Source organism: Prionailurus viverrinus, chromosome C1, assembly GCF_022837055.1.
Source record: "Prionailurus viverrinus isolate Anna chromosome C1, UM_Priviv_1.0, whole genome shotgun sequence".
Classification (NCBI taxonomy): domain Eukaryota; kingdom Metazoa; phylum Chordata; class Mammalia; order Carnivora; family Felidae; genus Prionailurus; species Prionailurus viverrinus.
Window position 1 is genome coordinate 178982762 of NC_062568.1, and position 25424 is coordinate 179008185.

General features: G+C 40.4%; 1 protein-coding gene across 1 annotated transcript in view; it reads left to right on the forward strand.

The window, feature by feature from the left end:
* Positions 1 to 25424, forward strand: part of ZSWIM5 (zinc finger SWIM-type containing 5) — a 247516-nt gene that overhangs the window by 192086 nt on the left and 30006 nt on the right. Inside the window, exons 3-9 of the mRNA XM_047872875.1 lie at positions 189 to 337; positions 1617 to 1767; positions 15185 to 15364; positions 20765 to 20941; positions 22556 to 22702; positions 23447 to 23584; positions 25007 to 25267. Coding sequence (XP_047728831.1) covers positions 189 to 337; positions 1617 to 1767; positions 15185 to 15364; positions 20765 to 20941; positions 22556 to 22702; positions 23447 to 23584; positions 25007 to 25267 — 1203 coding nt within the window. The remainder of the gene's footprint in view (positions 1 to 188; positions 338 to 1616; positions 1768 to 15184; positions 15365 to 20764; positions 20942 to 22555; positions 22703 to 23446; positions 23585 to 25006; positions 25268 to 25424) is intronic.

Here is a 25424-nt window from a genome sequence, read left to right on the forward strand (position 1 = left end):
GGAACATAAGTGAGTGTGAAACTAGCATTAGCCCTCTTACATTTATTTATAGGACCAAACAGTTGACAAAGCCCAGAATAAGGCAGAGTAAGCCGTCTGTTTTTTAATATCCTCAAAGAGTACCCCTTCTGCCAAATGTGTAGCATATGAATTCAGGGGATTCATGTCACCATTCCCATTCCTCACAGGTGCCCCTGACCCCACAGCTGGGGCCAGCATTGATGATGAGAACTGTTGGCATTTGGATGAAGAACAGGTGAAAGAACAAGTGAAACTCTTTCTCTCCCAGGGTGGTTACTATGGCTCTGGAAAGCAACTCAATTCAATGTTTGCTAAGGTAAGATATGAAAGGTATTGGGTTTTTTGTTTTGTTTTGTTTTGTTTTTACTTTAATTAAACGGGCCTCACCACACTTCTGGCTTCATGCATTTTAGCTAGCTCACTTGACCTATCTGTCCTGAAAGCTTGAAAACTAATGGGAGATGCTGAACAGAGCAGACCTGATCCCGAGCAGGTGGCATCCAGAGACCCCTACAAACTCACCCTGGTAGTCCTCTTCCTTCTGCTCCACTCTAAATAAGTTAGCATTGCTGTGGGTTTTAGTAAGGAAGCCATCATCCCTCTGCCTTGAACCCAAGGCTGCTGGATGAGGCCTTGAAGAGATTTAGTCTTTTGGAACTGGGGGCTCTCACGGTGGTCTTTCTTTTTTTTTTTTAAACACCTTCAGTAAAAGATAATTCACATACTGTAAAAGTCACCCACTTAAAGTGTGCAATTCAGTGGTTTTTAATATATTCGCAGATATGTGCAGCCATCACCACAGTCAACTTTAGAACTTTTTCATCACCCTAGAAAGAAATCCCATACCCTTTACCTGTCACTTCCCTATCCTCCATTTCTCCTCTCCCAGCTCTAAACAACCACTAATCTACTTTCTGTCTCTATATCTTTCCCTATTCTGGACTTTCATAGGGAAGGAATCATATAGTATGTAGTCTTTTGTGCTTGGCATCTTTCACCTAGCATAGTATTTTCAAGGGTCATCCATGTTGTAACATGTATCTGTGTACTTAATTCCTTTTTTAGTTGAATAATATCCTAATGTATGGATATGCCACTTTGGTTTATGCATTCTCTGTTAGTGGATATTTGTATTATTTCCATCTTTTGGCTATTACAAATAATACTTTTATAAACATTCTTATACAAGTTTCTTTGTGGACATGTGTTTTCATTTCTCTCTAGGATTGAAAATTGATAGGTCATATAACTCTACGTTAATCATTTGAGGAACTGCTAGACTGATTTCTAAAGTGGCTGCACCATTTTACATTCCCACCAATGGTGTGTCAGGGATCTGATTTCTCTATATTATCACCAATACTTGTTGTTATCTGGTTTTTTGATTCTAGCCATCCTAGTGGATATGAAGTGGTATCTCATTGTGTACAGCAGACTTTCTTGATATATACAGAGAACTGGCTTGTAGAACAAGAAGGCTTCTTTTTGGCTCTTTGGATATGTTGTGCTTAGATACTTCATCTTCTCCTCCCCTTCCTTCTCCTGCTTTTTCATGATGTGCAGTCACCAACCCCTGGCCCCTCCTTATGTGTCAGGTTCGAGAGATGCTGCGGATGAGAGATTCCAATGGAGCCAGGATGCTGACGCTGATAACTGAGCAGTTTATGGCTGACCCACGACTCACACTCTGGAGGCAGCAAGGAACAAGCATGACAGATAAGTGCAGGCAGCTCTGGGATGAGCTAGGTAAGTTCCCCTATCTCAGAGAAGTACTATGTCTGTCCTACCAGTTTTCCCCCTGGCAACAGTGTTAGTGAACACTTGCCATCAGTCATTACATAGGTCTTGCTAAATTAACTTTAGCCTAGCTGTGGAAGATACAGGCTTTACACAGGCTATCCAGAGTATTCTGAACTCACTTGTGTTGCTTCCACAGCATTGTGCTTTGCTATTGACATCTGTTCCAGATGTTACCACATAGAAGTCTTTGCTAAGGGAAAACCTCTTCCCTTGGCTTCTACTGCATGGCACTAGCCTGGCTCTCCAAATACTTATCAACCTCACTTTTCTTGCTTTTCCTGAGTTTGCTCTTCTTTATCACTACTAGATGGACCTCTAGACATAGGGCAGTTTCTAAGACTTGGGCCTTGGACTTCTATTCTTCTTCCACTATACTCCCTTGAGAACTTTTTTTTTTTAATGTCATATCTTCAGAGCTTACCTCTATGTTGATCTCAGCCTTATCTTCTTTCCACTTATCTGAGTTCCAGTCCCATATTAGTGCTGCTTGTGACCATTTCCACTGAAAAATCCCCTGATTACCTCAAGCTTGAGAAATCCAAAAATGAACTCAGGCCTTCTACCAAAAAAGGGTCCCCTGACTCTGGCATTGGCACCACCATTCCTCACTCTACCAAACTTAATGTCAAGCACTCATTCTTCTTTCATTCCCAACATTCAGTCACCAACTTCATTTGATGCCTTGACCTTCAAACTGCAATTCAGTGTCCATTCACACCTTTTATTTCCTATCACCACTGGTCTGGTTGAGGGCCTTGGAAATGTTTAGATGAAATTAGACCTGTGGCCTCCTGAATGACCTCTCTGTTCTAGACTTTTCTATTCAAGGCCATCTTCTTTGGTCATCATTTCTCTGTATGAGTCCGCTGCTCCAAGGCCAGTTTTGCAGTTCTAATACTCACACCTCTCCCTATTTTCAGAATCTTCCATACCCTGAATCCAAGCATGGCCCCACTTTTTAGTTATACTGGAAAAGCTCTCTGTGTAGCATACTCTGCAAGTTCTGATACAACTCCTCCATACTTCCTCCATGCCAGAAAGCAACAACAAACTTGGGCACTCATACAAAATAATACAAGAGAAAACTGCAGGTTAGGAGTTTAGTGTGCTCTTCTGGGCTGAAGCCCCTAAAACATACATTTCATATCCTCAGGGCTAAAAGCCTCCAAGTATGAGGCTTAATGACTCTGTAACTATACTTGGTTACTTTGGGGCTGGTAAGTATGAGTTTTTGGTTTTGGGTACTGAGGCTTTTTTATCTGTGGCATTAACGGCTGTGGCATTAACGGCTTTGAAGCACTCATTACCAATGAATAGCTACATTATTGAGTGTTATATGCCATTATCTGTTGGAGATTATACTCACATTTTTTTCATGTAATTCTCATAACAACCCTATAAGGTAATCGTGTGTTTATTGCAAAGAAACAGAGACCATTCTGGTTACTTCTCCATACAGAATAAAATCATAGGAGACTGTCTCTGCCATGACATAGTTACACTTTCTGAAGTGTAGAAATATTGCATTATTATTCCAAAGCTACTGGTCTAACCTGTTGTGACCAAGTCACGTGATACAATGCATGGCAACTTGGGACTACTTCTAGACTCTTTACTCAGAAAGGATTGCAGTCATGGACTCCCTTCCAAGGTAAGATTTTGGCATCTTCATGTTTTTAGATGGGAAAACTGAACTCAGAAAAGTTAAGTATTTTATTCAAGGTCACATACTAGTAAGTGATAGTTCTACCTATGGAACCACAATCTGTTTGATTCCAAATCAAACATCCTTCTGCAACATCTCCCTCAATTCTATCTTGTTATTTACTTTTTTCTCCAAAGTGCATGTTTTTTTAATTTAAATTCAGCCTTCTTCAGTGAGTTGGTTTTATCTGAGGCCTGAATCTCGTAGATTAATTTCTGGCATACTCATGGGATTGTGTTGTGGACTTGGGCTTTGCCTTTGAGACAAAGGTAGGTGAGAAGAAGTAAACACAGCTGGTCTCCAGTGTTTTTTGTTTTTTTTTTTTTCTTTTTTTTTAAATTTTTTTTCTTTTTTTTTTCTTTTTTTTTTTTTATGAAATTTATTGACAAATTGGTTTCCATACAACACCCAGTGCTCATCCCAAAAGGTGCCCTCCTCAATACTCATCACCCACCCTCTCCTCCCTCCCACCCCCCATCAACCCTCAGTTTGTTCTCAGTTTTTAAGTCTCTTATGCTTTGGTTCTCTCCCATTCTAACCTCTTTTTTTTTTTTTTCCTTCCCCTCCCCCATGGGTTCCTGTGAAGTTTCTCAGGATCCACATAAGAGTGAAACCATATGGTATCTGTCTTTCTCTGTATGGCTTATTTCACTTAGCATCACACTCTCCAGTTCCATCCACGTTGCTACAAAAGGCCATATTTCATTTTTTCTCATTGCCACGTAATATTCCATTGTGTATATAAACCACAATTTCTTTATCCATTCATCAGTTGATGGACATTTAGGCTCTTTCCATAATTTGGCTATTGTTGAGAGTGCTGCTATGAACATTGGGGTACAAGTGGCCCTATGCATCAGTGCTCCTGTATCCCTTGGATAAATTCCTAGCAGTGCTATTGCTGGGTCATAGGGTAGGTCTATTTTTAATTTTCTGAGGAACCTCCACACTGCTTTCCAGAGCGACTGCACCAATTTGCATTCCCACCAACAGTGCAAGAGGGTTCCCATTTCTCCACATCCTCTCCAGCATCTATAGTCTCCTGATTTGTTCATTTTGGCCACTCTGACTGGCGTGAGGTGATACCTGAGTGTGGTTTTGATTTGTATTTCCCTGATAAGGAGTGACGCTGAACATCTTTTCATGTGCCTGTTGGCCATCCGGATGTCTTCTTTAGAGAAGTGTCTATTCATGTTTTCTGCCCATTTCTTCACTGGGTTATTTGTTTTTTGGGTGTGGAGTTTGGTGAGCTCTTTATAGATTTTGGATACTAGCCCTTTGTCCGATATGTCATTTGCGAATATCTTTTCCCATTCCGTTGGTTGCCTTTTAGTTTTGTTGGTTGTTTCCTTTGCTGTGCAGAAGCTTTTTATCTTCATAAGGTCCCAGTAATTCACTTTTGCTTTTAATTCCCTTGCCTTTGGGGATGTGTCGAGTAAGAGATTGCTATGGCTGAGGTCAGAGAGGTCTTTTCCTGCTTTCTCCTCTAAGGTTTTGATGGTTTCCTGTCTCACATTTAGGTCCTTTATCCATTTTGAGTTTATTTTTGTGAATGGTGTGAGAAAGTGGTCTAGTTTCAACCTTCTGCATGTTGCTGTCCAGTTCTCCCAGCACCATTTGTTAAAGAGGCTGTCTTTTTTCCATTGGATATTCTTTCCTGCTTTGTCAAAGATGAGTTGGCCATACATTTGTGGGTCTAGTTCTGGGGTTTCTATTCTATTCCATTGGTCTATGTGTCTGTTTTTGTGCCATGGTCTCCAGTGTTTTTAAAGCACTTGTCATATACTTAGGTTCATTATGAAAAGCTCTTGCTTCTGACAGCTTTATACCTAAGAAATTGCTATAACAATCTTCCAAGAAACTCTCAGCATCCTGCAAAGACAGTGATTCTCAAACTTCTCAAAATCACCAAGAGTACTTATTTAAAAAAGTTTCTGGGCCCTGTCCTCAGAGTTTTTGATTCAGTAGTTTGGAATAGGGCCTGATAGTTTGAATTTCTAACAAAATTTTTTTAAAGAATGCTGTTGCTACAACTGAGGGTTGCTGGTAGGGTGTTGGGTGGGAGGATGGGCTAAATGGGCAAGGGGCATTAAGGAGGATACTTGTTGGGATGAGCACTGGGTGTTATATGTAAGTGATGAATCAATAAATTACATTCCTGAAATCATTATTACACTATATGTTAAAATACTTGGATTTAAATTTTAAAAAATAAAGAGGGAGGGAGGCAAACCAGAAGAGACTCTTAAATACAGAGAACAAACTGAGGGTTGATGGGGTGTTGGGGAGAGGGGAAAGTGGGTGATGGGAATTGAGGAGAGCACTTGTTGGGGTGAGCTCTGGGTGTTGTATGTAAGCCAATTTGACAATAAGTTATATTAAAAAAATTTTTTTAATAAAAAGAAAAAAGAATGCTGTTGCTGCTGTTCCAAAAATCACAATTTGAGAACCACTGCACTAAGGAAAACCTTATCGGGTCAGACACCAGAGTGTGGTGCATTCACGCCTCCCCTAACTACTCTGAGGGTTCATTAGTGTTCACACGGCCTGCTCACCTGGGAAGACCTAAGTAGGGTTTGTAGGAATTTAAAGGAATGGACTCACTACTTTCAGTCCCTGAACCAGAGAAAATAGAAACAGTCAGACATGAAGTTTTCTCATCTCCCCATATCTGTACATATATACTTTATATTCTGTTAAAATCTATGAAATATCTCGGGGCTCCTGGATGTCTCAGTTGGTTAAGCGTCTGACTTAGGCTCAGGTCATGATCTTGAGGTTCATGAGTTCAAACCGCAAGATTAAAAAATTTTTTAAAAAATCTATGAAATATCTTTGCTCCCATAAAAGGGCAAGTCTTACATATTTGTTCTGGGTCCTATGCCATCTCCTTTTCTCAAGAATTCTGCTCCTGCAATTATCTCCTCCCCGTGACATTATTTGTTTTTTTATTTTTTTTAACGCTTATTTATTTTTGAGAAAGAAAGACAGAGTCTGAGTGGGGGAAGGGCAGAGAGAGACGGAGACACAGAATCCGAAGCAGGCTCCAGGCTCTGAGCTGTCAGCACAGAGTCCCACACGAGGCTTGAACTCACAAGCCATGAGATCATGACCTGAGCTGAAGTCGGACACTTAACCAACTGAGTTACCCAGGCGCCCCTCTCTGGCAATTTTTTAAAGGTTTCTTTTAATTAACTTATTTTGAGAGTAAGAGAGAGAACATGCATGCAAGTAGGGGAGGAGTAGAGAAAGGGAGAGAGAGAAAATCTCAAACAGGCTCCACACTGTCAGTGCAGAGCCTGACTTGGGGCTCAAATCCACAAACCGTATCATGACCTGAGCTGAAATCAAGAGTCAGACACCTAACCACCTGAGCCACTCAGGCACCCCTCTGTCATTATTAATTTCTCCCTCTCTACTAGACCCATCCCATCAGCATACAAAAATGCTCTAATATCGGGGCGCCTGGGTGGCGCAGCCGGTTAAGCGTCCGACTTCAACCAGGTCACAATCTCACGGTCCGTGAGTTCGAGCCCCGCGTCAGGCTCTGGGCTGATGGCTCAGAGCCTGGAGCCTGTTTCCGATTCTGTATCTCCCTCTCTCTCTGCCCCTCCCCCGTTCATGCTCTGTCTTTCTCTGTCCCAAAAAAATAAATAAATGTTGAAAAAAAAAATTTTTTTAATGCTCTAATATCTTCAGTCTCAAAAAAAGTGCCTTTGATGTTTTCATCCCCTTCCAATTATTACCCCATTTCTCTTCTTCCCTTCAAAGCAGTATTTCTTATTTTTAAGTTTTTATTTGAATTCTAGTTAGTTAACATACAGTGTATTAGTTTCAGGTGTACAGTGTAGTGATTCAGCACTTCCATACAGCACCCAGTGCTCATCACAATATATTCCTTAATCCCCGTTACCTATGTAACTCATCCCCCCAACCAACGATTCTGGTAACCAACATTTTGTTCTCTATAGCTAAGAGTCTGTTTCTTGGGGGGCACCTGGGTGGCTCAGTCAGTTGAGCTTCTGACTTCTGCTCAGGTCATGGTCTCCCAGCTTGTGGGTTCGAGCCCCATGTCAGGCTCTGTGCTGACAGCTCAGAGCCTGGAGCCTGCTTCAGATTCTGTGTCTCCCTCTTTCTCTCTTCCCCTCCCCCACTCACTCTCTGTTTCTCTCTCTTCCCCTCCCCCACTCACTCTCTGTTTCTCTCACAAAAAAAAAAATAAATAAACGTTAAAAAAAATTAAAAAAAAAAAAGAGTCTGTTTCTTGGGAGCACCTGGGTGGCTCTGTTGGTTACGCATCCAACTCTTGGTTTCGGCTCAGGTCATGATCTCCTGGTTTGTGGGTTTGAACCCCACATTGGACTCCGTGTTAACAGTGCAGAGTCTGGTTGAGATTCTCTCTGCCCCTCCTGTGTGCACACTCTCTCTCTCTCTCAAAATAAATAAATAAACTTTAAAAAAGAAGAGTCTGTTTCTTGGTTTGCCTCTCTCTTTTTTCCCTTTTGTTTGTTCTGTTACTAAATTCTGCATCTGAGTGAAATCATATGGTGTTTGTCTTTCTCTGACTTATTTCACTAAGGATTATACTCTCTAGCTTTATCCATGTCATTGCAAATGACAAGATTTCATTCTTTTTTGTGCTAAGTAATATTCCATGTGTATATATTACCACATCTTTGACACTTAGGCTGTTTCCATAATTTGACTATTGTTGATAATGCTGCTGTAAACATTGGAGTGCATGTATGCTTTTGAATTAGTATTCTTGTATTCTTTGGGTAAATATCTAATAGTGCGATTGCTGGATCATAGAGTAGTTCTATTTGTAACTTTCTGAGGAACGTCCATACTGTTTTCCACAGTGGCTGCACCAGTTTGCATTCCCACCAACAGTGCAAGAGGGTTCCCCTTTCTCTGCATGCTCGCCAACACCTGTTGTTTCTTGTTTTTAATTTTAGCCATTCTAACAGGTGTGAGGTGATATCTCCTCATAGTTGTCTGTTTTTTTAATTCACATTAGTTAACATAGAGTGTAGTATTGGTTTCAGGAGTAGAACCCAGTGGTTCATCACTTTCATGTAATACCCAGTGCTCAGGGTGCCTGGTTGGCTCAGTCAGTTAAACATCCGACTTCGGCTCAGGTCATGATCTCACAGTTCATGGGTTCAAGCTCCACACTGGGCTCTGTGCTGACTGCTCAGAGCCTAGAGCCTGCTTTGGATTCTGTGTCTCCCTCTCTCACTGCCCCTTCTCCCACTCGTGCTCTCTCTCTCTCTCTCAAAAATAAATAAACATTTTTTAAAATTTTAATAAAAAAATAATAACACCCAGTGCTTATCCCAGCAAGTGCCATCCTTAATACCCACCACCCCCCACCTCCCCTCACCCCATGTAGCCCATCCCCCCACCCACCTCCCCTCCAGCAATCTTCAGTTTGTTTTCTGTGTTTAAGAGTTGCTTATGGTTTCCTCTCTCTCTGTTTTTATCTTATTTTTCCTTCCCTTCCCCTGTGTTCATCTGTTATGTATCTTAAATTCCATATATGAGTGAAATCATATGATATTTGTCTTCCTCTGACTTATTTTGCTTAGCATAATACACTTAGTTCCATCCACATTGTTGCAAATGGCAAGATTTCATTCTTTTTGATTTCCGAGTAATATTCCATTGTGTGTGTGTGTGTGTGTGTGTGTGTGTGTACACACATACATACATATATGCACACTACATCTTTATCCATTCATTAGACAATGGATGGACATTTGGGCTGTTACCATAAGAGGGAGTGAGAGAATCCCAAGCAGAGCTCAATCTCAAGAACTATGAGATGATGACCTGAGCCGACGTCAAGTGTTGAATGCTTACCCTGAGCCACCCAGGCACCCCTCTTACTCTTTTCAATATGGATAGGCTGACAGTGTTGCAGATCTTTAAGTTCTGCTTCTTTTTTGATTAAAAATACCATCCTTAAATCATATCTTTCTTCTCACATTTTACTGTAAGCAGTCAAGAGGAACCAGGCTACTCTTTCAGTACTTCACTTAGATAGTTCCTCAGCTAATTTCATCACTCACGAGTTCTACATTCCGCAAAACACTAGGACATGAACACAATTTAGCCAAGTGCTTTGCCACTGTATGACAAGGATTGCCTTTCCTCCAATTTCCACTGACATGTTCCTCATTTCCATCTGAGATCTCATCAGAATGGCCTTAACCCTCCATTTTTCTACCAACACTCTGTTCAGGACTATTAAGGAAGTTCAGACTTTCTCTACAGGTCTCCTCTTTTCTTTCTGGGACCTCACCAGAATCATCTTTAAAGGTCTGTTCACAGCAGCATAGGCTTTTTCTAGCATGCAACTCAATTCTTCCAGCCTCTACCCTTTACCCAGTTCCGAAATTGCTTTCACACATTTAGGTATTTGTTATGGTGGGACCCCACTTCTTGGTACCAATTTATGCCTTAGTCTGTTTTGGGTGCCACAACAGAATACCAGAGACTAAGTGACTTACAAACAACAGAAATTTATTTCTTATAGTTCTAGAGGCTAGGAAGTCCAAGATCAAATGACTGGTAGATTTGGTGTCAAGTGAGGGCCTACTTCCAGGCTTATAGGTAGTCATCTTTTCACTGTGTTCTCCCATGGCAGAAGGAACAGGGGTTTTCATGAGAGATCTCATTCTCAATGACTCTATAGCCCCCAATATATACATACCTATGCACATGCCAGATATGCACATGAAGATAGGTCTTCAAAATTCTAAGGGAAAAAAATAATATTTCCAACCTAGAATTACACACCCAATCAAAGTATCAATCAAAAGTGAGGGTAAAATCCAGACATTCAGCAATGCAAAATATATCAACTATGGAAAGTTCATCTCCCACCCTATCTGAGGAAGCTACTGGAAAATGTACTCTACCAAAACAAGAAAGTAAATCCATAGAGAGGAAGGTGTTGGATCCAGAAAACAGGGGGTTCAACATAGGAGAAAGGAAAAGGAAAGTCCTAGAATGAGAGCAAAACAGTGGTATTATAATTTGAGGTTAGATCAACATTAAATGTTTGCATTATTATGACTAAATACATATCTGTAGCACAGTCATGTAGTATACTAATACTACATTTACTTTTTTAAACAACTTTTTTTCCCCTTCAGGAATTAATAATTATTTTTGTTTGTTGTTTGACTATTAGGTTGCAGATTTTTCTGTTGTTATCATTAATTTACCCCCCAATTATTTACCAGTAATTTAAAATCTTCATACAGTATATTTGGTCACATCAAATAATCTATCAGTGTTATTATCTTGTTAGAGACATTTCTTCTGGAACCATTTATTTTCCTATTCCTGGTTTAGATTGTGTGCTCTCCAAACCTGCTGCAGGATAATCGTGTAGATACTGCTCTTTACTATCATTCTAGGACTTCCCTTTTCCTTTCCCCTATGTTGAACCCCCTGTTTTCTGGATCCAGCACCTTCTTCTCTATGGATTTACTTTCTTGTTTTGGTAGAGTACATTTTCCAGTAGCTTCCTCAGATAGGGTGGGAGATGAATTTTTCATAGTTGATAAATTTTGTATTGCTGAGTATCTGGATTTTACCCTCACTTTTGATTGATACTTTGAGTGGGTGTGTAATTATAGGTTGGAAATCTTATCTTTTTCCCTTAGAATTTTGAAGACCTATCTCCATTGTCCTCTAGCTTCCACCTGCTGTTGTGAAGTACCAGGCCATTCTCGTTCAGGAAAGTTTTGTGTTTTTTCTGTTGGTCTTCTTCTAAAAATTTTTTTTTTAATTTGAAAGAAAGAGAGAGACAGAGGGAGAGAGAGAGAATTCCAAGCAGGCTCCATACTCAGCACGGAGCCCAATGCAGGGCTCCATCTCACGACCATGAGATCATGACCTGAGCTGGAATCAAGAATCAGATACCCAAATGACTGAGCCACCCAGGTGCCCCCTAAATTTTTAAAAAATCTAATCTCCTTGGGTGCCTGGCTGGCTCAGTCGGTAGAGCACACGACTCTTAGTCTCGCTGTTGTGTGTTTGAGCCTCACGTTGGGTGTAGAGATTACTAAAAATATAAATAAATAAACTTAAAAAAAATCTAATCTGGAGACACCTGGGGGCCTCAGTCAGTTAAGCTCCCGATTCTTGATCTCAGCTCAGGTCTTGACCTCAGGGTCGTGAGTTCAAACCCTATGTTGGGCTCTGCGCTGGGCATGAAGCCTACTTAAAAATAAATAAATAAAATTAAAAAAATAAAAAATCTAATCTGCTTAATCCTCACTAAACCTTCTCAACTGGGAAACTTGCATCTTTTAGTTTAAGATGTTTTCTTGAAAAATTTTTTTTTTCATTTCCTCACCCTTTTTTTTTCTCTTTTTGTCTGGAACTACTTCTGTTGTTTGTATATTAGCTTCTAGGTAACTATGCAACAGGCTTAGAAGACAAACAGTCTAGATTAGGGATAAGAAAATAGAGAGTTCCAGAAGAGATGTCTCAAAAAATAGTAAAATTACTAGATTACTTCTTATGACTAAATATACTAAATGTAGATTGATTCTCTAGTTTTATTTTTTTCTCTCGTTGTTTTGGTGTGTTTTTGTTTTCGTTTTTGTCTTTTATCTTCCAGGTGGTTTCCTCAGTTTTATCTTTCAAACATCTTACTAATTTTTAATGTATTTTTTGTCACCATAGGTTTAATTTCTAAGAGCCCATTTTTTTTGTTGCATCCTGCACTTTTTTCATAGATGCAGTATCTTCTCATTTTGCTGATAGCATTTGCAGGTTTTTTTCTTTAAGTTTTCTTTCTTCTCTGCCTTTTTTGTATTTCCTCCCAAGTTTTTCTTCTTTCTGTTTACTTTTGTTCTCTGTCCTTTATGTCAGATGCTTTCCTCATATACCTAACATTTCTTAGCTGTCCATTTCTATTTAAGAGTAACAGTTAAAAACTAAAAGGAAGTTCTTTGCATGTGTGTGCACGCACGTACGTGTGTGCATGTATGTATGTGTGTGTGTGGCCTTGTTAGTCAGTTTAACTGAGGATGATCTGGCTGGGTTTTTTCAGTTATCTGCTATGTTTTCTGTCCTTGGGCTAATTTGTTTCCAGAGATGAATCCTCCAGTCTCTTGTTTCTGGGTTATAAGCCTGTCATAGTCTTCTTAGAACCAGGGGGGGAAAGAGGGTTAGGGTTGAGGGTTAGGGTTGGGTTGGAGGGTATCCATTTGTTCAACATGTATTGATTTCATCCCTCAGTTTTTAGTATGGAAACCCCACCCTTGGCTGTGAGTAATATTTCCAATCCAGAACCTCTCTGAATCAACCTTACCAGTGAGTAAAGTTTTGGTCTTCTTCCAGGAGAGGGGAGGAGCAGGCACTCAGTTGCCTTGAATAGAGTAGGAACTTTGGGATCCTGAGACCTTTGACAAACTTCTAACCAATTTTACTAGTTTCAGCCCCACTTTCAGCAGGGTTCTGAAGCGTGAATCAGTCTGCTTCTGGGCTTTCTAACCACTGATGGAGGTTTCCACTTTTCTGTTCTGCTAGGTCAGCTATCACTCATCCACAAGCTTTCCACATTGCAAAATTTTGTGGCTATTCTCTTTTATCTCTCCCATTCTCTGTGTCTGTATGTGTTTACACCTGTTTTTATCCTTTTACTTTCATTTTAGTGAGGTTTCAAAAGGAAACAGTGGTTAGCTATCTTTAACGGGAATTAATTCATGTTTATTCTTCAAACTGAAATGCCATTTCCTTTCTATAACTTCTGCTGACCCCACATGCAGAATTCATTGTTCCATCATGTATATTCTCATAGGATTTTATGTATGTCTATGATAGCATTTGCCATACTTTATTATTATAATTATTTGAGTGAATCCTAACTATAATTCCCTTCAGAGTCATCATAATATAATACTATTATATTACACAGTGTAGTTTTTATTTCATGGTAGATTTTTAAAACTGAGCCAGTAGAAATGAATTTTCACTATCTTCAGGTAGTATCTGAAATTAGGGCTAAAATGGCCTTTAAACCATTCCTATTTGAGTTTGAAGGACCTTGAAATAGTGTTTCAAAGTACCTCCATCCACAGATGTAGCTTCATCCCAAAGGATGTTTAACTTAAGATACTTTGCAGCCAGGCTTATTGCTGGTCTGAGATTGAGAATATATCTAGTTCAGTTATAGCCAACCTTGAAAAGAAGCAGGTTTGCTTGAAAAGAACGGTAATATGGTTGGAGAGACAGTACTCATATATTGTATAGAATATGTGATACTCTGCTACAGTGACAGAGAAGATCCAAGAATGTGATAGTTTTAAGACATCCTAATAGATCAACTGTATCAAAATCCAAACTGAAATAAACCATTTTTCTTGGAAAAAGGAAATACTAAAATTCTGCTATGTGCCAAGTAATATGCTAGGCCTTTTACAAATGTTATTTCATTTAATTCTCACAACATCCCTACAAAGTAGTTGTTTGGGGGGCATCTGGGTGACTCAGCTGGTTGAGCATCTGATTTTGGCTCAGGTCATAATCTCACAGTTCATGGGTTCAAACCCCAAGTCGGGCTCTCTGCTGTCAGCACAGAGCCTGCTTAGGATCCTCTATATCCCTCTGTCTCTGCCCCTTCCCTGTATGATCCTCTGTTTCCTCTTTCTCTCTCTGACCTTCCCCCACCTATGCTCTCTTTCTCTCTCTTTCTCAAAAATAAATAAGCATCAAAAACAAAGTAGTTATTTATGTGCTCTCAGTTTTACAGTTGAGGAATATGAATTTCAGAAAGCCTAAAGTCTACTAACCAAAAATTGAAACCTTTTCTGAGCACCTCCCTTCTGACCCCTGCCCTTGTGCTAAGTGCCCTTCCTCTATCTTGCTGTTGTCCCCATATCTTTACCTTAACACTCATCATATTCAAATAACATTATATGTATCTATCTGTCTCCCCCATTAGTCAGCTCCTCAAGGGTTGGAACAATGTCTTATTCTCCAGTAGGAGAATAGGCCTTGAGCAAAGAAAGTTCTCAATAAATATATGTTGGACTACAAATCTGAGCTCAGAATTCAAGCCCAAATCGGTCTTGTTCATCATTACAGGCACATATCCAGATATCCAGGAAGGATATTTAAGGAAGCTCTGAGAAGGAAAAATAAGCCATTTCTGAAAACTTTAGCAGATTTTATTTCTTTCTTTATTTTTTGAGAGAGACAGTGTGTGTGAGAGAGAGCTGGGGAGCAGCAGAGGGAGTGGGAGAGAGATCTCACGACTATGAGATCACAAGCGGTGCCAAAATCAAGAGTCAGACACTCCTACCATGGAGCCTGCTTGGAGCCTGCTTGGAGCAGCATGGAGCCTGCTTGGGATTCTCTCTCTCTCCCCCCATCCCCCACTTGTGCTGTCTCTGTCTCTCACAAAAGAAGTAAATAAACTTTTAAGAAAAATATAAGTAAAAAAGGTTAGACGCTCAACCAACTGAACCACCCAGGTGCCCCAACAGATTTGATTTTTTTATATTGAGAAAAGCTGATGTTTTGGAAACTTTTCCTACCACTAAAAATAGAAGAGAAGAAAAGACTGAAAAATTAAAACTTAACATACATCAGAGGAGAGATATCAAGAATGTTGGTTGCTTTATTTTCCAGGGGCCTTATGGGTATGCATCATTTTAAATCCACATTGCAAACTGGAAGAAAAATCCTGTTGGCTGCAGCAACTGCAGAGGTGGAGTGACCTGGATGTCTGTCCCCTGGAGGATGGGAACTATGGGCATGAGCTACCCAACATCACCAATGCACTTCCCCAGAATGCCAGTCACAGCCCAGGTGAGCCATAAATCCTTCTAATGTCTTTGTGCCTGGAACTCCAAAGGTGGGAGGGTAAAGTGCTAAAACAAAGGTGGCTGGACAGTTGGCTGTCAGTATTGTCACCTTCAGTAAGAAAAGCCTGTCCTTTGTTTGTCTTGAAATACCAGGCCTTAAATAAGGGTAAGCTTTTATCTTTGACATTATGCATGCTGTCTTTTTCTGTATCTAGAGTGTCCTTACAGTGCCCAGCATAAATTCCTAGGGTCCTCTGCATGAATCCTCTTTACCTTTCAAGTTCATCATGACTAATGGATCTTGGCCTCAGTTGGGGTTGGTTTTAGCTCAGAAGACTTACCTGAAGAGAAGAATGGAAGGCCTGCAAAACACAGCTTTTAAAATGGCCCGACAATTGCTTTTCTTACTTTTCTGTTTTCCTCAAATGTTTTTATATAGCAGATAGCTAGAATGGATTATCTTCCCAAATTACTGCTAGGACTCTTGCCCCATTTTAAGATAAATCCAACAATACTGTACTCTCTGCCTTTTGAGCCCAGTGACCTACGAATATCACTGAGCATCAGCATTCACATCAGTTTTTAGTTCATCTAACTCAGGCTATTTGCTGTTGGCAACTGATTGCTCTTTAGCCCATTGGGAACCTTTATTGGTAGGGGATTTTTTTCACACATTGATTTTACATGTCAGTCCCTTCTATTTTAAGTGATAAATCTGATGTTTTTAATCCCAAGGAGAAAATAATTTAAATTGTTTTTGCCAGGTTTTCATCTAGTGTCTCATAATTGATTGTCAGTATATTCAAGGCAACTAAGGTAACAAGAAGTGAAAAGACTATAGTTTTGGCATTTCTTTAAGCTACCCTTTACTCACACTCATCTAACCTCCACAACACACCATCCCTTTAGTATTGCCTTTAGATAGGCACAGAGAATCAAATGCATGTAAAGACATGCTTCTATTTTGGCAGTTTCTTCCTTATCAAATTGGTTATTTGTTGTTACTGATTCTCATTTGAGAATATTGCTTCTTCTGCAGTCTTCTCAAGTTGTGGCTGATATAGCTCTTAACATCTCTTTACCTAATGGGGCAATAGGCATCCCACTTATTCTTCATTGCCATTTCTGTATCATTGTCTTTTCCTCCTTCCCAAAATACCCCGCAGCTTTAAAGTTAATGCCATCAAAATATACTATCTGCTACCCTTCTGATTTGGGTCATTTTAGACCTCTGGGTCAATCCCCACACCCGCCCCCGCCCTCCCCCCATCCCTTGAAGATTTTTGTTCTCTGCTGTCACTACTTATATTGGAATTCTTGATTTCAGTAGCCACACACATGATCCTTCCAATATTCTAGTCTCTTAATTCTTTGACCTCCTATCTTTTAGTAGTCTTGTCTACCACCATAATTGAGCCATGCAATCCCAAGATCATACTCTAAGCCTTGTCATTACCAATAACAATACCTTCTTCATAATCTAAATTTCAGGCAGCTCTAATAACCATCATCAGTCTTGCTAGTTTATTTTCTCTAGTATGTCAATTCCAATAATTCTTTAACCCACTAGGAATTTTGATCCTGCCACATTTTCATTTTCCTGGTAGCCTCATTTTCCTCCTTATCCAGGTTAGATTCCTTGGTGCATCATTATAATTACTCTCAACACGTACATACTCAACCTCTTTTTTCCCTTTATTTCACTCATAGAGCAAGACACTAACTTTAGTAGCTAAGTCCAACTCTAATTCCTTAGTGCTCACACCCACAGAGCTGAACATGATGAAGAGAAACATAAGTGTAAGTAACTGGTCTTACTTTAAGTTTATGACTACTGATTTTGAATGGGACCATAGTACTGTCCAGACATCCACATTTCCCTAATCTATGCCTTCTTTCACTCTTCTGAATTACTATTTCATACCATCTTTGCCTGAAAACTTTATTCCCCTTCCCTCTGTTTCCTCACTTTCAGCTGATAGCCTTGCTTTCTGTTCACTGAGAGTATAGGAGCAATCACAAGAGAATTTCCAAAAGTCTCTCATCTGCTTCTGTCTGTGCCCATCTTCTTCCTCTTCCCTGTTTTTATTCATGCTTGTAAGTCTAAGCCCTCTACTTATTCTCAAAATCCTATTCCTTCTTTTTTATCCAGGACATCACTCCAGGAATTATCTCCTCTCTCACCTGCTTCACAAATTTTTGTGGATTATTCCTATGAGAGTATACAAATACATTGCTTTCTCTCTCATCACAAAACAAAACAGAACAAGACAAAACAAAACACAATACACACTCATGTTGTTCCCACATGCTTCTCTAACTACCATCCTGTTTCTCTGAGGTAGTAGAAATAAGTGGTAGAATTAAGAAAAATAATTTAAAAGAATAGTATATATTTATTATCTCTCCTGCTCATATTCTCCCTTGAACTCACTCTAGTCAGCTTTCATCCCTCCACTACTGAAACTGCTCTTGTATGGGTCACTGTTGCTAAATATGGCCAAATCTAGTGGTTGATTCTTGGTCATAATCTTACTTGACCTGACAGTAGTATTTGTTACAATTGTTTACTCTCTCCTTCAAACACGTTTTTCATCTTATTTCCAAGACACTACTCTCTTGGTTCTGCTCTTACTTTATTGGTTCCTCCTTCTCAGTCTCCTTTACTGTCTCCTCCCCGCTTCCTAACCTAAAATGTTAGAGTGCCTAGGGTTCAGTCATCAAACCACTGCTCTCTATATACATACTCCCTTGGTGATTGCATTGTTTTAATAATCATCTGTATACCAACAACTCCAAGATTTATATCTCCATGACCAGAATTTTCCTCTTGACAACTTCAGACTTGTATGTTCAGCTGCCTTTTCAATATCTCCACTTTGATATTAATAGGCATCTCAGTAGGATTTCTTACCTAATAAGCCCCACCCAAACCTGCTCTCCTATAGTCTTCCCTGTCTCCACATATGGCAAATCTGTCTTAAAAACCATGGAGCCATTCTTGATTCTTTTTCTCTCTCACTCCAGATCTATTCCATGAGCAAATACTATTGCCTTTACCTTCAGAATATATCCAGAATCTGTATATTCTTATCTCTACTGCTTATTACTCTGGCCAAGTTGCCATCATCCTTCTCAAATTATTGCATTGACTTCCTAACTGCTCCTCCTGCTTCTCCCCTTCCATCTTATGGTGTGTTCTCAATACTGCTGCCAGTTATCCTTTTAAAAAGTGGGTCACACCATGTACCTTCAGCAACTCAAAGCCCTCTAGTGACTTCTCATCTTTCATTCATGGCCTGTAAGGCCCTTGGAGCAAGTCTCCAGGGATTGCTAGTATCTCTCTTACCTCATCTCCTATGATTTTGCTGCTTGCTCATTCCATCCTAAGTACACTGGCCTCCTCACTGCTCTCAAACACTCCAAATATGCTCCCACCTCAGGATTTAGCATTTGCTATTACTTTTGCCTGGAATACTCTTCCCTTAGTTATGCCTAAGGCTTGCTCTTCAGTTGCTTGAGCTTTCTGTTCAAATGTTACCTTATTAGAGACCATTCTATATAAAACAATAGGGGTGCCCGGGTGGCTCAGTTGGTTAAGCATATGACTTTGACTCAGGTCGTGATCTCACAGTTTGTGGGTTTGAGCCCCACATCGGGCTCTGTGCTGACAGCTCAGAGCCTGGAGCCTGCTTCAGATTCTCCCTCTCTCTGCCTCTCCCTCGCTTGCACTATGTCTCTCTCTTTCTCTCTTTCTCTCAAAAATAAACATTAAAATTTTTTTTTTCAATTTAAAACAACCCCCACCCAATACCAGCTTGCCTTTCTCCTTAATCCTGCTTTAGTCTTTTCCATAGTATTCATAACCATCTGATATATCTGATATACTATATATTTATTCAACTATCTCTGCCCATTTAACTGTAAAGGCCCACAGTTCCTGGGTGGCTCAGTCGGTTAAGCGTCTGACTCTTGATTTTGGTGCAGGTTATGATCTCACGGTTCATGGGATCAAGCCCTGCATCGGGCTCTGCACTGACAATGCAGAACCTACTTGGGATTCACTTTCTCCCTCTCTCTCTGCCCTTCCCTTGCTCATGCTCTCTCTCTCTCTCAAAATAAATAAATAAACTTAAAAAAATCAAGTTCCATAAAGGCAGGGACTTTATATGTCCTCAGCACCTGGAACAAGTACCTGCTATGTAGTAGGCACTCACTATTTGCAGACTTAATGAATATTGGGAGCCTAATCCCCACTATGGGCTGAGCAGACCCAAGGTAGAGTCTCAGTTCAGGAAGAGAGGTGCTTAGACTATAGCCAGTAGAAGGTACATTGTGCTTCACTGAGGGACAATATGAAGGAGAAGACATTTCAGTAGATATGGTCAGTGCTTTTCTAACTTAATCATCCAAGCCCATACACTATGGGATATATCAACTTCTGAAGAGATGACTATATTCTAAGGACTTTTGCTTAATGAATAAATATGTTCATTTCTTTCATGTACATTCTGAATCCTCTGGCTTTCCCTCCCATTTTTTTTGCACAGGCTCAGTGGACACACCCCCACATTTGGGCATCTCTGGAAACATCTGCATAGTACTTTAGCCCTTGATCCCAAAATAGTTACAGCTGCCCTTAATCTGGCAGAGAGTCAATTAAATAATCCTTTATGGTTTTTTTATTTCCTTAAATGTAATTTCTATGAGTCATTCTGTATATACAGTTTGTGACAATGTATCTTTCACGTGGTCTTCCTATATACCACCCTAAGCTGTTTTGGTTTCCTTGCAGCCTTTTTCCTGAAGAGATATGGCATGGTAAGACTCCATGTTAATTAGTCTTGTCAGCATCAGTTTTTCACATTAGAGAACAAGCCTGTAAGCCTATAGGTATCAGTATGATAAAGGGACCAGAATACACAGGGCTTCAGCTCTTTTTCAACTTTTAATATCAATTATATCGAAGTCCTTAGTCTGATAAGGGTCATGCTGTAAGTGAGACAGGTTATAAATAGGCCAGGGAAATTACCTAACTGCTTCTCTCTTATTCTGACTTCTATAGAAGCAGTTTGTATCCTCATAATTGAGCAGCTGGGCACCACAGTCCCTCTTCTCTTTCATGTGGCTCTTGGTCCTAGGAGAAATTGGTCTTCTGTAGAAGTAAAAAGGCAGCCATAGATCTCTGGAGAAAGGTTGTTCCCATACAGGGCACAGATACATTAAGGGCTATCCAATAAAGAGACAGCACCTAGACAGATGGTACCTAGAAAGATGGTAGAATGGCTGCTCTCACTAACCACAAACTATTATTCTTCTCTTCCTCCTACTCTGAAGAAGACATACAAGAGTTAGAACTTCAGATTACCTGTCATTGAACTGCTGCATTTCTTTCTTTCCCCAGACTCCTTATCCAGACCAAGACGAACAGTGTTCACTAGAGCCATTGAGGGCCGTGAATTACATTGGCAGGACAGCCATTTACAGCGAATAATAAGCAGCGATATATATACAGCTCCTGCCTGCCAGCAGGAAAGCGAGAGACTACTGTTTAATTCCCAAGGCCAGCCACTGTGGCTTGGTAAGTGTACCTCTCCTCTACTCTAAGAATTTCAAAGCCCAGTCTTAACTTGTGCCAGGCCAGATCTGCATAGGTGCTGGCAACACAACTACAATTTGGACAGATCTTTTGGGGCCTTAACTAGTGACTCAGGGTATTTATGTGAAGCCTCAGCCATTTGCATGTGTACTTAGCTGAGGTACAATGACCTCAAACATTGGAATTTGTGTTCTGTTTCCTGAGTTTTAGGAAAGGAAAGGAGTCAGTAAATCTCAAAGAGTACTAATAAAACCATTAAACATCAGTTCATAAGCTCTTAGTCAACATTTGCTGAGCAACAGTATAATCTACTCTGAAATTAATATGTTTTGCTAAAAATGCACTAACTTTGAAACTTCAGTTACACTGTGCTAGTAACTAGGGCATTATCTGCATTTGTCACCAAGCTGTCTTCCTTTCCTCCTTTCCACCTTTGCTAACCCGCAAATCATAAAGGAACAGAGCTGTTCTACTGTGGGTTTAAACCTTCCTCTGGCTGACTGTCAGTCTCTTCTTGACTTTATCACAGGATGCCCGTTCCAAAACAGACAGTATTTTTTTAAAAAATACTCATTTTCTGAGTCTTACAACAATGACATATATTTTTATATCTTCTCCCAATTCCCTAGTTCTGTCCTTCACCTCTTATCCTTGTCTTTCTCAAGATCTTTCTGAATATGCATGTATGTCCCTATCTCTCTTTTGAAAGCCTTGGCCAGACTCACTGTGGGCCAGTACCTGAAGTCTCCTTTGGTCATCTTTCCTCTTTGATCCAATACTTCTAAAACATGAATCTAATAAGAATGTGAAAATGTATACACCTCATCAGTAACAAAGATGAAAATCAAAACAAGACTGAATTACCATTTTTTGATTATCAAATGGTCAGAGAGGTTTTTTTTTAATTAATTAATTTATTTATTTTGAGAGAGACAGAGAGGGCAAACAGGGGAAGGGCAGAGAGAGAATCCCAAGCATGCTCCGCAGTCAGTGCAGAGCCCAATGTGGGGCTCAAACTCACGAACTGTGAGATCATGACCTAAGCTGAAACCAACTGTCTGATGCTTAACTGACTGAGCCACCCAGGTGCCCCAGAGATTTTTAAAATAAAGATAATTAGTTTATGGTGTGGGAAAGGTTACGTGGAGATAGTTACTCTCATTTACTACTGGTAGGAATGTAAATGCTTGCAACCTGTCTTGCACGTTTTTACTTCCTTTTGCTGGCAAATGAGTTGACATATAATAGGTTCTCAGGAAATGTAGGATTAATGAATGAATGAGGCCTTTCCCTTTAGGCAGTTAGTTGCTACTTCCATTGGGTTCCCATAGTACAAGTTCACAAAGAGGCACTTACATTTTATTATCCTAGCTATGTATTCCTTTCTATGCCATACTGAGGCTGCATGGTAGCTCTTTGAAGGTAGTGCCTGTGACTTACTCAGTTATATTCTTAAAAAATAAAACATTGGTCTTGGTACAGAGTAGATAGCAGTTGAATTTTAGGAACTGAGCAAAACACAAACTCCCTTTGCCAAATATGAATTTTCCTGATTGGAAAATCTAACCCAACCAAAATATTTTCTTCATCTGGTAGAGCATGTGCCTACAGCCTGTGCTCGGGTTGATGCCCTGCGTTCCCATGGTTATCCAAAAGAGGCCCTCAGACTCACAGTGGCCATTATCAATACTCTGAGGTTGCAGCAGCAACGGCAACTGGAAATCTACAAGCATCAGAAGAAAGGTATAGTGATAAGGAGCCATCTTAACTCCTTAGGCTGGGGCTGATGAGGATCCTTAGGGGCTACAAGGCCTACTATTTTATTTTCATAAAATTTCATGGAGTGGCAGGAGCTAGAGAATTTCAGGTTTTTCTTTTCTTTTTTTTTTTTTTAACATTTATTCATATTTTGAGAGACAGAGTGGGGTGGGGGGGCAGAGAGAGAGGGAGACACAGAATCCGAAGAAGGCTCTAGGCTCTGAACTGACAGCACATAGTCCGACGAAGGGCTTGAACTCACAGACCATAAGATCATGACCTGAGCTGAAGTCGGACACTTAACCCACTGACCCACCCAGGCACCCCGAGAATTTCAGGTTTTTCTACTTGCTGTGTGGAATGCCTGACTTTATCTCTATGAATCTCAGGGTTTTTTATCTGCAAAATGGGAACAATAATGCTGGTCTGCCTCCCTCACAGGGTAGTTGGAAGGCCCACTAGATCTAGTATAAGATGACCTTTTTAAAACTGTAAAATTATATTTACATATTTGTGCTGCCAGTGAGAAGCCTAAATGCAGACCTCAAGACCTTACATCTGACTGATAAACTTGTCACCAGTCCTATGAATCCAAGGCAAGACAAAGAGGGAAGATTTTCTTGAAGTCTTGAGGCTAGTGCCTGAAAGAGACTAATGAGGAGACCTAGGCAGGGACAGAGAGCAGTGTGTCTCCATCACTTTCTAAAATTTGGGTCTGCTTATTTCCAGAACTGTTACAGAGAGGAACCACAACCATCACAAACCTGGAAGGTTGGGTGGGCCACCCACTGGATCCCATTGGCTGCCTGTTTCTCACTTTGACTGAGGCCTGCCGTTTGAACGATGATGGCTATCTGGAAGTTTCAGGTACAGGGGTCAGCCTGAGGAGAGCTGGAACTGCCCTTGGTAGCCCTCTCCTCCCTGCCAGACTCTATTCTACATTTCATGCAGCCTTTTTTCTCTTATCCAAATTGGACCTGCCCTGACGGGTTGCCTTGGCCTTCCTTTCTTTGCCACCTTCCTTTCCCACTCTGTAGACTGGCCCTGTCCTATTCTCCCATTTTACCTTGCCAGCCTTCCTTTGTTCCCCTCACTTCTATACTATAAATGCCTAAAGAGTGTGATCCAAAGGGAATAAGAAGAGTGAGAGGGATTTCAGGAGGCCGAGGCCGAGGCCAAGCCTCAGAGCAGTCTTGAAGTGGAAAAGAACTTCCAACAAGAAGAGTGTGTGTAACCCTTGCGATTTCATAGTATTCATATTTCCTTTTAACTTTTTCCCTCATGACGGTTATATACCAATTTTACCAATGAAAACTAGAAGGAAAGGAACTTAGCAGTCTCAAAGTAGCAAGGACCAGAGACAGAATTGGTTCTTCTTTCCTTTATGCCATCACTATATTATATACATACGTCTGTTATAGTATTTAGCTCACTGCATTACAGTTTGTTTACAGGTGATTATCGTACTAGACTTTAGCTTCTTGAAAGCAGAAATTATGACTTACTTATCTTTGTGATCCCAGCACTTAGTGCAATACATCTCATTTAATCGTTTTCCATAAATACTTACCAGATGAGTGGAGGGATAAAGAAAAGGAACCAAGACTCTAAACCTGTGTAAGACTTTAAACCTGTGCTCTTTTTCTGAAACTTTGAACCTAGAAATAGAACATATGAAGTAATAATAACATAGAAGTTGTCAATGTTACAAAAGTAATTGTTTAACTGGATGGATTTGGATTTCTCTGGGTAAAGATACAAGGGGTGGCCCAAGCTAGAGCTGCCCTTATCTTCCCTCTAATTCCATGAAAGGAAATCATAATCTTTGGTCTGTTTCATCTACATAATGACATTTACATCTTGAAAACCTGAGATTGTACTTGGGATTTATTCACCACTAATATACACTTAGCTCCTTCCATATGCTATGCCCTGGAGATGCATAGGAAAATGAGTTAAAGTCTCTTCTCTTTAAGATGCTTACACTGTCCTGAAAGAGACAGATACAAAACCAGATAATCATGGTATTACATAATGTGTTAGCAATTAATATAAGATCTTCTTCTTCCCCAACTGGTCTACCCACTTCACATACTGAGAAGGAGTTGGGAATCTTTGTGGCTCTGTATAAGCTTTTTTCAGTATATTTTCCTTACTGCTCTGGGGTTCTGATTCAGCTTCCCAGTGCTATCTGATGACTTAACTGTCACTATTCCAGAGTGGGAGGGAGAGAGGAGCAGAAAAATCCACAGAGCTGACCTAAAGAATCTGGTCCCCTGTTGCCCTCAGATATGAATGAAAGCAGACCCCCTGTGTACCAGCATGTACCTATGGCTACAGGCTGCCCAAACAGCCATGAATCCTACCTGTCATTGGCCCTGGAAGTTGCTCTGATGGGGATGGGTCAACAGAGGGTGATGCCTGAAGGCCTCTACGCACAGGACAAGGTGTGCCGTAATGAGGAGCAGCTCCTAAGTCGACTTCAGGAGCTACAGCTGGACGATGAGCTAGTGCAAACACTGCAGAAACAATGTATCTTACTACTGGAAGGTAAGTAGAGAGGAGTTTTGTCACAGTGTCTTAGGCCCATGATTCTGGGTTCCCCTCCAACAGAGCACTGCACGAAATATTTTTTTACATGAAAGTGTAGTGAAAGTTCCCATGGCCAGCAAACATGTGCAAGACCCTAGTCCAGGTGGGCAAATTA